This window comes from Nycticebus coucang, chromosome 20, assembly GCF_027406575.1.
Source record: "Nycticebus coucang isolate mNycCou1 chromosome 20, mNycCou1.pri, whole genome shotgun sequence".
Taxonomy (NCBI): Eukaryota; Metazoa; Chordata; class Mammalia; order Primates; family Lorisidae; genus Nycticebus; species Nycticebus coucang.
The window spans coordinates 59,439,961-59,454,616 of NC_069799.1; the positions used below are offsets into that span (position 1 = coordinate 59,439,961).

Below are 14,656 nucleotides of genomic sequence, written 5' to 3' on the forward strand. Positions count from 1 at the left end.
TACACCCCGCTAATTTTTTCTCTTTTTTTGGCAATAGGATCTCAGCATGTTCCTAAGGCTGGTGTCAAACTCTCAGCCTCAAGTGATCATCCTATGTGGGCTGGGATTACAGGTGTGAGCCAGTGTGCCCAGCTTGTATATTCTTCAAAAAAAAAAAAAAAAATCACGTATGTGTATTGCTTTTAATAGTTTGGAAAAATCCAGAAGTGATTTTAAGTCTTAAAAACGTGCTTGTTGTTACAAAATAAACAGGAAGTGTGAGTCCTTTTCCTTTTGGATCAGGAGCAAACTCTACGTTTTGTTCTTAGACCAACTACATAGCTACCGTGCCCAGCCCCCACCTGCCTTGTCTTCAGATGTGCTTTCTACAATATGGTGACCAGCTGTCCGTCTCTGTGGAGACTGAGACCCCTCAGAAGAGGCCACGAGTGTTTGCCCTGCACCATCCCACTCCGTGTGTGAAGCCCACCCACTGCACAGCAGTTCAGGGAATCAACTGTGGGTTCTAAGAAGCCTGCAGTTTCAAATAGTCATGAGGGGAAGGACGCAAAGCACATCAACGCTGTGATTAAAGCCTTCCTGGGCACAGTCAACCCTGACAAAGTCATGCGATTCATGGGAGAAGTCAGAGGACGTGTGGGCTGTGTTAAAGCCCAGCACGACATGACTGCCTCCATCTCTTCCTCTCGTCTGTGTTTTTTCCTCTCCACCTGGGAATAAAAGAGGTCCTTATCTACCTTGTTACAGGCAGTGAGTTACGGAGCCCTACAACAGTTACAGAAAAGTACAACCATTGATTGGGTTTAGTCTTATAAGTAAAATCCTTGTCCCCCAAGAAGCCCCGAGAATGTCTTACAGCGAGGCCGCATAGGACGCAGAAGAAACTCCTCCGTAGTAAAAACCATCTTGACACAGCCGTTCTTTGAGGCTGGCGCCTTTGCGGGCAAACTTCTTTGGAATTCGTCCTCCAGAGAAGGTGGACTGCAGGTCAGCTCGCCGTGCACTGAGCTTCCGGTACTGAGCCTGGACGTGATACTGACAGTACTCACAGTCTCGCTGCAAGAAGGGAGAGCAGCTGCATCAGGGTTAGCGCCGGGCCAGGGACAAGGCGAACAGACGTGGTCCCTTTCTCCCCACTTCCCAGAACACTGCCCGCAAAATCCTCCCTGCTGACTTCTAAGACTGTTCCCAAAGCAGATGAGCTAGACAGTTACTGAGACAAAAGACAAATTTCCTTTGTCCCCTTTTTACAATGGAAATAAAATCAGCTTCTAGAATGAACCCTCGAAACAGGCTAAGTGAAAGAGGCCAGCCACAAAAGGTCTCATGCTCTAGGGCTCCTTTGATAGGACAGCCTCAGCACAGGCACATCCCTGAAGACAGAAAGCAGATTAGAAGTCAGCAGGAGATGGAGGCAGAGGAGATGGGAGCGACTGCTCACTGGTTATGGGTGCTTTTACAGGCAATGAAAAATTCTGAAACTAGAGAGCTGGTGGTTACAGAACTAAATACCACTAAATTGTACACTTTAAAAATGGTTAATTTTATGTTATATGAATTTTACCTCAAAAAGTAATTTAAAAATAAAACAAAGCCAGCCTCTAGAGAGGTTTTTCTGGCTATTTCTCTGGTTGGCCCTTGGAGGGGTGCCATCCCTCCAGTGAAAGAAACGAAGAGAGACGAGGTAGCAGTGTCCTCCTGGGGGAACCCTTACTTACGGGGACAATGGGTTTTTAATGACCTTCTAGCTCTCATGTGGAGATCTGTCAGGACTTTATTCTGAGGCCTCAATTCTCCAGCTATCCCCTACCTTTTTATTCTTGTCCACTAGTTTGTTAGTTAGGAAGGAATGAGAGAAAGAAAAAGAAATAAAAGCAAAACTTGCCATTTAATCTTTTTAAAGAACCCTAAGAAGTGCCTCTTCACATCTACTACACTGGCTATAATCAAAAAGAAATACGAGTATTGGTGATAACATGGAAAATTTAGAACCCTTACACCTTATTGGTGGGGATGTAAAATGGTACAGCTACTTTGGAAACCAGTTTGACAGTTCCTTTAAAGTCTAAACAGGGTTATCATATGACTCAACAATTCTACTCCCAGCGATGTGCCCAAGGAAACTGAAATATACATCCACATAAAACTTGTTTGTGGCAAGGCATGTGGCTCATGCCTGTAATCGCATTCCTTTAGAGGCTGAGGCAGGAGCATCATCTGAGCCCAGGAATTTAAGACCTGCCTGGGTAACATAGTGAGACCCTATCTCTATAAAAAATTGAAAAATTAGCCAGGCATGGTGGCATGTACTTGTAGTCTCAGCCATTCAGAAGGCTGATGAGGGAGAATTGTGTGAGCTCAGGGGTCTAAGGTCACAGTGAGCTATGATAATGCTACTGCACTCTGTCCTGGGTGACAGAACAAGACTCTTTCTCAAAAAAATCCCAAAAAGGGTTATTTTGTGAATAGCCTGATGTTTGGGACCTTTTTTCCTCAAAATAAATCCTTACTAAACCAGTATTTAGAGGGAAAAAAACCCCCACAAACAACAAAACAAAAAGCAATCTTATTTGTGAATGTTATAGCAGCATTATTCACAATAGCCAAGTGTGAAAACAACCCAAATATCTATCAACTGATGAATGAATAAACAAAATGTGGTATATCCATACAATAGAATAGTATTGAGCTATGAAAGGGAATATTGCTAAATGCTACAACATGGATGAATCTCAAGAACATTATGCCGAGTGAAAGAAGCCAATCACAAAAGGTCACAGACAGTGATTCCATGACATGAAATGCTCAAACAGGGCAATCCACAGAGACAGAACATAGATTTGTGCTTACCAGGGGCAAGGGAAGGGGGGGAGGGGAGATTGGGGTGTGATTATTGAAAGGGCTCTGAAATTACTCAGTGGTGATGATGAGTGCACAACTAACTCTGTGAATGTACTAAAAATTTCTTAATTGTACACTTTAAAAGGGTACAGTGTGTCATATGTGAATTATATATCTCAGTGAAGCTCGAAGAAAGGGTTTAATGGAGTTAAATGCAGACTAAAATGAGATTTTTGGTGCACTTCATCATTAGTGTTTGATCTTTGGAACTACAAGGAATTGAGAGCATACTAAAAGCTTATTTCTTTCTTTCTTATTCCTCCTGGCCAGCAATAACAGATCACTCTCCAAAGAGGTTTTCACTTTTCAAACTCGTTCCATATCCCTGTCCTGAACTTTTAAACCAGCAATTACTAACTACACATTCAATTTTCACAGTCTGACTCTTCCTGTTAAGCAGGAAACTGGGTTCCAAGTTGGTTATTACAGCTCAAGTAGCTATAGTTTATTCCCAATAGTTCTTTTCGTTAGCAGAAACCATCCAAAAGAGGTTGAAAACCAACCAAATTAACAATCTGTGCACAAGGTTCTCCGTTCTTCTTCTTTGCTTTACAGGTTCCCAGATCAAGAGCTTCACCCATAATTAAGACCTTCTGGGGATGATCAATAGATAAGCACACCTGTGAAAAAGAGGCAGGGCAGGAGTTAAAGGCAAAGTGATCCCCTTTTACTAGCAAGAATGGATAAAAGAATGGCTGGTGCTGATTTAAGAAGGCTTCTTGTCTTAATGGAATTTGAAACTAGTGCTCTACTAGTGCACTTCCAAAACTGAAGTCAGTTTACAAATGGGTGTGCAGACACATTCAATTCTCTGCCCAGCACCCATCCTTACTATCAGAATCCTGATTCTGTCTGGGCTGGTCAAGTGCTCAGTCTCAGGAAATGATCTTGCTCTTTGTTTGCCCAGCAATCTTTAGAATTAGCAATGGTTATGTGACTGTTTAGCCCACTGGACTTAATTAGACTTAAGTAGGAGTCAATAGGGAAGCTTTTGCTTTCCTGGTAAAATGACACTCTGATTACAATAGCGTGAAGCCTCTTCCTGGATCAGAGCAGTGAAATGCCTGTTGCTATTCACACTGTGTCTAGATTTGCAGTTTACTAAAGAAGCAGTGTGTGGTACCAAAACTCTTACTATTGCTTGAGAAGATGCAAATTCACTTTGATTTTAAGTTGCAGTTATGGTTAATAATTAATGGAGCAAAACTCCCTGAACTATAAAACACTGCTTTCTTGATGCCATCATAAAAAATTATATTAAGGAATTTAAGGAAATAGGAGCATAGCAATTAAAAAAAACTCCAGAAACTTTGGAACTAATTTGAAAAAATATATCAAAAGTATATACAAAACACTTTAGAGCAGGTGGAAATTCAGAATATTGGTGAGGATGAATGAACAAACAAATGAAATGCTAAATTCATGGAGGCACAATAATGTAAAAGCATGAATCATTTTCTGGAGGTAGACTAACATAAATGTTTTTGATAAAACTCAGCTAATGTAAAAACATTACTCGAATCATAGAAACAGACTCTTACCTCTTCTGAGCCATCCTTGGGCTTCATGGGGTTAGCGTTGAGCAACCCTATGACAGTACCTTGTTCTGTCTTCCAGAGGTCTTTGTGAACTTCTCCAAATAAGAACAAGGACACACATAGTGTCAGGTCACGAAGATCATTCAGTCGCCAGATGCTGAATGTTTTCCTCTGGAACAAATGTTTATTCTTATTTTTTAACAATTTTTGAACTGTGGGGCATTCTTTACAAAATCCCTTAGATAACAACTCAGTGATGGAGTGGCAACTCTGGAACTCCTTAGTAATTATTTCCAGATAAAATATGGACAGGATCCAGGTAACCCATTGAGGACCACTGTCTCCATTGTTAGTTTGTGACAAAGCAGCTGAGAAACCAACAAAATGGCTTACACTGTTTGTACTCTGTGGAGTAACTTTCTTCAAAATAACCCCAAACGTCACCCAGTCTATTTCTTCTAGCTTCTCAATTGCCATCTTTTCCTTGATCTGAGACAATCTGATCAGTTTTCGGCCGATCATTTTCTTGTTCATTTCTGTTGAGGATACTCGAGGCCGCCTGGGTTAAGAAACCAGCAATTAGTAGATTATTATTCTAAGCAGAAATTATCTGGCACCTTACCAGGTAGTAGGGAGAAGTGTTATGGCCAGAAACCTCAATACTGCCTGTTCTCAGGGGGCCCAGGCTCACAGTTTTATAGCAGGTAAATAAAAAACGAGACAGTTTTTAAAGCTAGGTTTGCTCTTCTTTGGATACAGATCTGAAACTTACATAGAATACAAGAAAGACTGGGTGGCGCCTGTGGCTCAGTGAGTAAGGCACTGGCCCCATATACTGGAGGTGGTGGGTTCAAACCCGGCCCCGGCAAAAAAAAAAAAAAAAAAAGAGAAAGATCACAAGTTCTTTAAGCTCTTATAAATTACAAGCGATAATCTTTTTTTTTCAGAGACAGAGTCTCAAGCAGTTGCCCTGCATAGAGTGCTGTAGCATCACAGCTCACAGCAACCTCAAACTCCTGGGCCCAAGAGATTCTCTTGCCTCAGCCTCCCAAGTAGCTGGGACTACAGACGCCGGCCACAACACCTAGCTATTTTTGGTCCAGGCTGGATTGAAACCTGCCAGTTCCAGTGTATGTGGCTGGCGCTCTAGCCGCCTAAGCTATAGGCGCCAAGCCAGCAATAATCTTTTAAACATAACCTTTTTTTACTTTTTTACAAAACCATTAAGTAATATTCATAAATAAGACATCTAAATTTCATCAATTCTGTAAGAATTTCACAGGTTTTACTGTTTCTAACTGGATTTTTAAGCTAATATTTTCACATAACAAGATAGGTCTTTGAACCTAGCTTCAAATAATGAATTCTTTTGCTCAATGACTGGCCAAAATCTGCTACATTTTCAAACTGTGTTTCTCTCGTAGAATATTGACATTTGTTCCATCTTTGATCACATTACATATTCTCAGACAAAAGAAAACATTCAGGGAAAAACATGCCCCTTCACTATTTCAGAAGTCTTGTAAAGTTCCAGACCTAAGTCTGAACAGTGAATATCCAGGAGAGAAAACATTAACTTCAATAGAACATCTCTTTCCTTTGCCTGATTTCTCTGAAATAAAAGATTACTACAGATTGAAAATCCCAAATCTGAAAAGCTCCAAACTCCAAAACTTTTTTCAAACCAACAAGACACTCAAAAGAAATGCTCACTGGAGGATTTGGGATTTTGACTTTCAGATTTGGGATGCTCAACCACTGAAGTACACAGTGAAAATTTTGCCAAATCCAAAATCCAAAACACCTCTGGTCCTAAGCATTTCAGGTAAGGGATTCTCAATCGTGTCTGGGCATCTCTATGAATATTTCCTTCAGTTATTAAGGCCTGAGGTTCAGGTATAACAACTGCAAAGACTCAAACACTTACGTAATCCCTTAAAGTTGTAAGCCACTCAGAAGCTTAGGCCAGGTGGCTCAACTTTTCCTCCGCCATTTTATTCACATGTATGATACCTGCCCATAGCAATGGCGTTCATGACCAGTAAGGAGTTTCAGTGGGGCCACAGGTGGTACAGCCAATCAGGATCCTCTCAGGAGGGCAAGCTAACCTTGAAAAGGAACCCTACAGCCCTCCCTCAAACAGTCCCAGATGCAATTATGATATTAAGTACATCCTTCTATTTTGGAGAATATGGGGTCTTTACCATACACTTCTCTTGCGTTTTGGCAAGTCTTTGTTCGCTCTTGCCCAATAACATTTAAGAGCCTAGTAGTTTTGGTTATTGACTGATGTTCAGACTGACAAGGTTTAGGAGTCTTAAAGGCATTTCTCTGGCTTCTCAGATGATCTGAACTAATAGCAATCTGGTCTCAATGAAAGGATTACTGGTCTGTCCTGGGCATAACTAGAAGTAACAATGGAGAACCAGTGGAGTAGTGATACAGAGTACAGATGGTTTAAATGTCCAGGACTTAAATATGGCTTTTAACTAAACTAAACTAAACTAAAATTTATTTCTATTTTAACCTTCAATTTCTCCCCATAACAGATGCGAAGTTTATAAATTTGCCTTGAAAAGGTTAGTAGGGAGAAAAATAGCTCACTTATTTTTTTTAAACATCAATTATAAGACACTATTAACCTGGCTAAACTGTGTATCATTATGTATTTAAAAATATCCCAATAAAGATGAAGATAAGTTTAGAAATAGTCTTTATCAGTTTCCTCTGTCAATTTCTGATTAAAATACTATCACTTGTCCATTTCCTTTTTATAGATACTCAAGTATCTATAGATACCAAAGAATATAGATATTCTTTATTCATTATATGGACAAGCAAAGTCTTCCTTAAACATTTTATATTCAACTGCACCGAGTCAAACCCAGCACAGCTGGGCTGTTCCAGGTAGGGTGTTTGCGGATCTGCTGTAAACACACCACTGAAGAGCCACCTAGTGGCACATGAACGGAGAGAGCTGTCACAGCTACTTACCTGAGCCGCAGGCCGGAGAAGGTCTCCGCAGAGACACTCGGAGCCGTTTCCCCAGAACATCCTGGGGTCCCTGTGCGCTTATTTCCTGCCATCCCAGTAGGTTTGTTCCCAGGAGTAGTGTGGAGAGGGTGAGAGGGTAAACTTGTCGTCCTTGATGATGAGCTTTTTGGCTCTAGAAAATTAACATAAGAATTAAGTGAAAAGAAAGCTACATTGATAACTGCAAAATTTGTTTTCACAGAATTTTCCTTTTTTTCTTTTTTAAGTAACATATGCAATAACCAGATCTTGAGAGAAAAAAGGAAGACCTTAAGGCTGTTTCCGTCCTACCCTTAAAATCTTGGCAGTCAAGTCCAACAGAACTTTCTTTGATGACGGAAATGATTTTTTTTTTTTGAGACATAGTCTCACTTCGTCACCCTCAGTAGAGTGCTATTACATCATAGCTCAGAGCAACCTCCAACTCTTGGGCTCAAGCAATACTCTTGCTTCGGCCTCCTGAGTACCTGGGACTACATACACCCACCTCAACGTCCACCTACTTTTTCCCCTTTTTTTTAAAAGCAAAGAATTTCTTTTTTTTTTTTGAGACAGTCTTATTATGTTACCCTTGGTAGAGGCTGTGGCGGCACAGCTCACAGCACCCCCAAACTCTTGGGCTTAAGCAATTCTCTTGCCTCAACCTCCCAAGTAGCTGGGACTACAGGCACCCACAACGCCTGGCTGTATTTTTGTTGTAGTTGTCGTTGTTTAGCAGTCCTGGACCAGATTTGAACCCGCCAGTCCCTGTGTATGTGGCTGGTGCCCTAACCACTGAGCTACTTCACCAAGCCCAGCTACTTTTTCTATTTTTAGTAGATGGGGTCTTACTCTTGCTCAGGGTGCTCTCGAACTCCTGAGCTCAAGCGATCCAACCGCCTCGGCCTCCCAGAGTGCTAGGATTACAGGCATGAGCCACCACACCCAACCTACAGAAATGTTTTATAGGCTTGGTGCCTGTGCTCAGTGGTTAGGGTGTCAGGGTTTGAACCTGGGGCTGGCAGGTTTCGAACCTGGCCCAGGCCTGCTAAAAGAACAATGACAACTACAACAAAAAAATAGCTGGGTGTTGTGGCAGGTGCCTGTAGTCCCAGCTACTTGGGAGGCTGAGGCAAGAGAATTGCTTAAATCCAAGGGTTTAAGGTTGCTGTGAGCTGTGACACCACAGCACTCTACCGAGGGCGACATAATGAGACTATCTCAAAAAAAAAAAAAAAAAAAGAACCAAAAGAAATGTTTTATACTAGTGCTGATGTAGTGGCCACTGACCACTTAAACATGAGCAGTACTTTTGGGGAAATAAATTTCTAACTAAATTTAATTTAAATTAAAATAGCCACATGTGGCTAGTGGCTACTATATTAGATGGTATAGCTCTAAGCAAAGACATTTATTGAGTATTTACCAAATACAATGCACTGGGGAAGGATCCACAAAAGAGTAAATAATTACTGAAGATTTGCACACAGATCAAATTCTCTATAAGAAAATCCGAAGCCAGCTCTCCTTTCTTTTCTTTCTGGTTTCATTTCATTTCATCCCATTCCATTTTGTTTGTGGGATTAGGGAGAGTTAGGGGTCTAGGATATTCCCTGATGTGGTTATTTTTCCTATTTTGGAAGCGTTTGTTCCTGAAGGTCAGAAGGTTTGGGTGTTTTTCTCACTGAAACATCATTCTCTGTTCCATTGTGCTGTTTACCCTCAAAGGGACTTTGGGTCACTGCTCCCAATCTGGGCAACCTTAGAACTTTAGAACCTAGAAACTATATCCCTACCCTGCCCACACTGAAAACTAAACTTCGGACATTGCCTAATGGAACACTCTCGTAATACCAAAGGTCCTGAGGGTTCTATGCTATTCATAATGGATACACTGAATAATTGGTTATCACAATGGGCGCTCAGGCTGTGGCTATGCTTTACTCTTGTGGCATAAGCCAAAGCTATTGAAGGGCCTTTCTGGACACATGCTGCTTCCTCTAAGCTAAGTTATCTCAGGACCATTTTGTCTTAGGTCTTCCAAAGAATAATCACCTTGGGGAAACCCATACATAGGGCTTATGAATTTTTTTCATTTTTGTTTTGTGCATATATATAGGTGTATGCTGACATAGAATTTTATCTGAGTACCATTCTATACTGGCAAAGAAGTGTGTTCTAAAAAATGGAACATTTGGTTTAATACAAGCTGGGCTTCCAACGAAACCTGATCACTTCATAAGGAATCCATGCCTTAACCTTGCAAGTTTAAAGATTAAGTCTCTAGCAGAAGAACTCAATGTAGTGGTCACTACACTGTAAAACCAAGTAAAACCACAGGATTATAGAATTTAAAAATTCAACCTACTAAGGATTTAATAAATACCTACTCTGTACCTAAGGATTTTCTAAGCACTATGAGATGTAGACAAAACATAACCCACTCCCCAGCTTACCTTTCTTAGTGGGAAGATAAGAAAAACCAAGAGACACCCCCCACCTCCAGCCCCTGGCAAAAGACAAACACATGAGCAAGACAGTGGCAGAGCATATCTGAAAGAGAGGCAGAGCAGTGAGAACCAGCCAGGCCTCGAGCACCACACCTGCAGGTGAAGCCTTTGGCATCCTCGCCACCCGCTTGGCTCTGGGTTGAACAGCGACATCGAGCTCTGCAGAAAAGCACGATGACTCCTGGATTCTCTGCACTTTCTTCTCCTTAAGAGGGGGCCGTGGAGACTTATCTGCTTGATTAAAAGTAAAAGAAGTTAGTAAAATCATCTTAGAAAGGGGCTCAAAGGCTGTTTTGCCAGGAGTTGGGTTATAATTTCTTAATAACAGAAACGCATACTATTGCCAAATGACAGTCTCATTACCAGGGGATTTATGCAGAAGGGCGGGGCTCGTAGCCTGTTTAATTGTCGCTACTTTTAGCTGTTCTTGTAAGGACTTCATTTGCTCTCGCAACTTCCTTAATTCATCTGGGAAACAAAAAAGTACAGCGATGTAGAAACCAGAAAGAAGAAAATGTACATGACAAAAATGCTAGTAATATTTTCGCTTTCCACTTCCTGCCCCCAAACCTTCAGACTCACAATACGATCATATACCTAAAGCTCATGATCAACTTTTGTACTTCAAAGAGGTCTCTTAAAGAGATAAGCTTTTATTTCCAGTAACCAAGCCACTAAAACCCAAGCTATTTATAAATTTGTACCACTGACAGATATTACAGATACACAGCCACAGTTAACTACTAAGATTTTAGGAATCAAGAAATATACTTCTTTCATAAGCTGGATATCACAACTAACATAACAACTGCTGGCTCCTGTACTAGAAGAAACAGCCCACCACTGTATTTTATTAAACTTTAAAAAATGTATATGTGAGAAGCCGCCAGGAATAAGAAAAGGGCACACCACAAGCCACATACTTCAAAGCAGGTGTTCAGGAATGGTCCCCTGCTCAAAGAGAGTATGTTGTAGCTTTGTAACCTTTGTCCCTGGCTCCATGTGCACACAAACTCCAAAGTACTATTATTTTGTAAGAAGCATGGAAAACATTGTGGCCATCTTGGCAAGGATCAGTGATAGCAAGCCCACACTGATACAGTCTGTGGCCTGTGCTGAAATGCCGGCCTTAAACATTTCATCTACCATCTCACACAATTTTCTTTTCTTTTTTCTTGCAGCCATTTAGCCCCACCCTTGCATCAGCAACGGTAGTGACACACACTGTCAGATTAGTGGTCTTCACCTAGTTTATCATGAAGAGATTAGTGAAGGCAAAGAATTAGGGTACCTTGCAGCTCCTGATTCGTTTTCTCTTGTCGGGGGACAGGAACAGGTTGAACCCTATTTTTAGTTGTTTGCAACGTAGGAGCTTCTTCTTCATCTGTTAAGTCCTCAGTGTCTCCAAAGAGAGTGGCCAAATTTTCCTTTTGGTCGTCATTCTGTCCCACGTCTCCATCATCAGCCTCTTCTGTGTAAGACTCGCCATCGCCATCGGCATCAAAGAGCTCATCGAAGGCGTCAGGTCCGCCACTTTCCTTGGTCAAGGGGTTACTCTCTTCCGAATCGCAATCCAAGGCTGATTCATTCTCCTCCAGCAGAGCGGTCAGCAGAGACAGATCGTCTTCCTCCCCTAGGGGAAAAAGAAGAGAAAAAACAGCTGATTCTAAACATTCAACATTTACAAGGCAATATAATTGATACCAGAGAGGCACCATTTTGCCTGAGTCTATCTTTCCTGTTTCCAGGTGGTTCTTAGAGGGCACTGGGCTAAGGCAGAAGGGGCCAACATTTGTTTAGAGACTAGAGTATGCCAGACCCTGGTTAAATCTTTCTACCTGTGCTACTTCAATTAATGAGATAACCTCCTGCACGCCAATTTCCACAAAATTCAAAGGAATAATTGAAAAACACCAGGAGAGATTTAGGTTTTGTAGATGCATATATTTCCTCACTTTTTAATTGAATGAGCAATTTTTTTAAATGTAGAAAGGTACAAAGAATACAAAAAGTATCAATATCCCATCACCCAGAGTTAGCCATCATTACCCTCTTGGCACGCCTGCTCTTTGCCTTAACATTCAGTAACACCTCGCAGATAAAGTTTATCCCACCACATTTTCTCTTAACTCCTTACCATTGCCTCTGGTCCCCATTGCAAGCACTTTCATAATTTTGGGGTATTGTTCAAGACCACTTTTCATGCTTTTACATAAATATGTGGGTAGTTGTAATCGATACATAATATTAGGTTGTTTTAAAAATATTTGCATAAAGGCCACACATGGTGGCACACGCTTGTAATCCCAGCCCTTTGGGAGGCCAAGGTGGGAGGATCGCTGGTGGCCAGGAGTTTGAAAACCAGCCTGAGCAAAATAGAGACCCTGCCTCTAGACAAAAAAAAAAAAAAAAATCATATTAATAAAAATCAGTTGGGCGGGGCGGCATGCAACTATAGTCCCAGCTACTGGGGACATTGAGTCAGGAGGATCATTTAAGCCCAAGAATTCAAGGTTGCAGTAAGGTGTGACTGTATCACTACGCTCCAGCCTGGACAACAGAGCAAGACCCTGTCTCATTCTCTCTCTCTCTCAAAAATTTACATAAATAGGCTTGCTGCCTGGAGCTCAAGCAGTTAAGGCGCCAGCCACATACACCAGAACTAATGGGTTCGAATCAGGCCCGGGCCTGCCAAACAGTGACAACTACAACCAAAAAATAGCCAGGCATTGTGGTGGACTCCTGTAGTCCCAGCTACCTGGGAGGCTGAGGCAAGAGAATCGCTTAAGCCCAGGAATTGGAGGTTGCTATGAGCTGTGACGGCACGGCACTCAACCCAGGGCAATAGCTTGAGGCTCTGTCTCTAAAGGAAAAAAAAATTTTTTTTACATACTCTATACTGTGTGTGCTTATAAAATTAATCCAAATAGAAACATATAGTTCTAGTTAAATTCTTTCAATTGCTCTACGTGTGTGTATTGTATCCTAGAGTAAGACCATTACATTTTATCAATTCATTCTCCAATAGGGGCATTTGTGCTATCTTCCCGCCTGCTCCCAAACCCCTGGGATCTGTGATCTGGAAGCCAGAATCTACCACCAGGAAGTTTCCTGATTCCATGGCTCTTACAACAGAAATCGGGCTACCCCTGCAATCGTCTCGAGTGGAAGTGTTAATCACCCACAACTCACAATTCAATGTCTGTAACGGTGATCAGCATGCACGAGGCATGCAATCAACAAATATTGATCACCTTCAGGGTCCTGGCATCTACTTTGCTTATCATTGTCACTGGAACTATAATTGGCTCCAGGAACAAACACAGAATGAAACACCTCCCCCCCTTATGCTTTCCCTGCAGCTTAAGCTTTGGGTTCCCAGGCCTGTAGTATTCAGTGACCAGAATATCATAATCTGTTTAACCCTTTTACCATTTGAGTTGTCTCCCCCACACAGCAGACTCATTCTTGGCAGGATAACAGTGCCAAGGCTCAGCATCCATCACCAGCCTGTGACTTCCGAATAAGACCTCCTGCACATGTGGCTTCCAATGCAACGTCCCCCCACATATATAGGGACATTCCTGAACTCCATATAAAAACTCTACCCTGAGTTGGTAGGAAAGGGATTGACGCACTTCTCCCGTCTTCCAGGTGATGTCATCTTCCTTCCTTGCTGAGCCTCTTGTTCAGTCACTGGTTTTCTGAGCAGTGAGCAAGCCGACCTAGGCCAGAACTCCCCTCGTGGGTTCAATTACACTCCACCCACCCTCCTTCCTTCCACACCATGGCTCTCTGAAGTTCCCAACACCAGGTTTTGTCACCGAGAACTCCTCACGGTTGCTGTCATCTGCTGACCTCTCTCCTGCATGCCTCCTGGTCCTGTCCCCCACCCCTACTGCCAATACTCTCCTTGGGCCCTGCACAGCCAGCCACAGAGTGTGCCAGCCAATGTCTTGGCCTCTCAGTTTCTCAGTTCACTCAAGATCACCTTCTGTGCTCCTGTCCCCTCCCCACCCCGTCTAAGCTACCCATGCAGGAAACTATCGTTATACAATAGGACATGAGTTTTACTAAGTAGTTCCCCCTTACCTGCAGTTTTGCTTTATGAGTTTTCAGTTACCTACAGTCAACTGTGCTCCAAAAGTAGGTTGACTATAGTGTAATAGATATTTTGAGAAAGAAAAAGACCACATCTATATAACTTTTATTACAGCATATTGATATGAGCATTCTATTTCATTAAAAATTTTGTTTTCCTTGCAACACAGTCTCACTCTATCTGGCTAGAGTGCAGTGGTTATTGTTCAACCTCAAGCTCCTGGGCTCAAGGATCCTCCTGCCTTAGCCTCCCAAGTATTCAGGATTACCAGTATACCACAATGCCCGGCCAATTTTTCTTTTGTTTTGTAGAGACAGGGTCTTGCTTTTGCTCAGATAGTTATGAAATTCCGGGCCTCAAGCAATCATCCTGCTTTGGCCTCTCAGAGGATTGTAGATGTGAGCCACTGTGCCCAACCTCTATTTTATCATTAGTTATTGTTGGTAATTTTATTGTGCCTAGTTTATAAATTAAATTTTATCATAGGTACATATTTAGAGGAAAAATCTTATAGTATTTGGCACTATCCTCAGTTTTAGGCATCCACTGAGGGTCTTTGTTTGGGGGGACAGAGTCTTACTATGTCACCCTCA

General features: G+C 41.9%; 1 protein-coding gene across 4 annotated transcripts in view; it reads right to left on the bottom strand.

The window, feature by feature from the left end:
- The window catches only part of MCM10 (minichromosome maintenance 10 replication initiation factor), a 34,422-nt gene that overhangs the window by 16,006 nt on the left and 3,760 nt on the right, over nucleotides 1-14,656 (bottom strand). For 2 of the 4 annotated variants that reach the window (XM_053573231.1, XM_053573232.1), the window contains exons 3-10: nucleotides 11,253-11,594; nucleotides 10,325-10,429; nucleotides 10,055-10,195; nucleotides 7,434-7,605; nucleotides 4,833-4,998; nucleotides 4,443-4,610; nucleotides 3,405-3,521; nucleotides 857-1,056 (exon numbers count right to left, since the gene is read on the bottom strand). In XM_053573231.1, coding sequence (XP_053429206.1) covers nucleotides 857-1,056; nucleotides 3,405-3,521; nucleotides 4,443-4,610; nucleotides 4,833-4,998; nucleotides 7,434-7,605; nucleotides 10,055-10,195; nucleotides 10,325-10,429; nucleotides 11,253-11,594 — 1,411 coding nt within the window. Of the gene's footprint in view, nucleotides 1-856; nucleotides 1,057-3,404; nucleotides 3,522-4,442; nucleotides 4,611-4,832; nucleotides 4,999-7,433; nucleotides 7,606-10,054; nucleotides 10,196-10,324; nucleotides 10,430-10,884; nucleotides 10,911-11,252; nucleotides 11,595-14,656 lie in introns of those variants that run through there. The other 2 variants (XM_053573233.1, XM_053573234.1) reach the window with 2 other exon arrangements.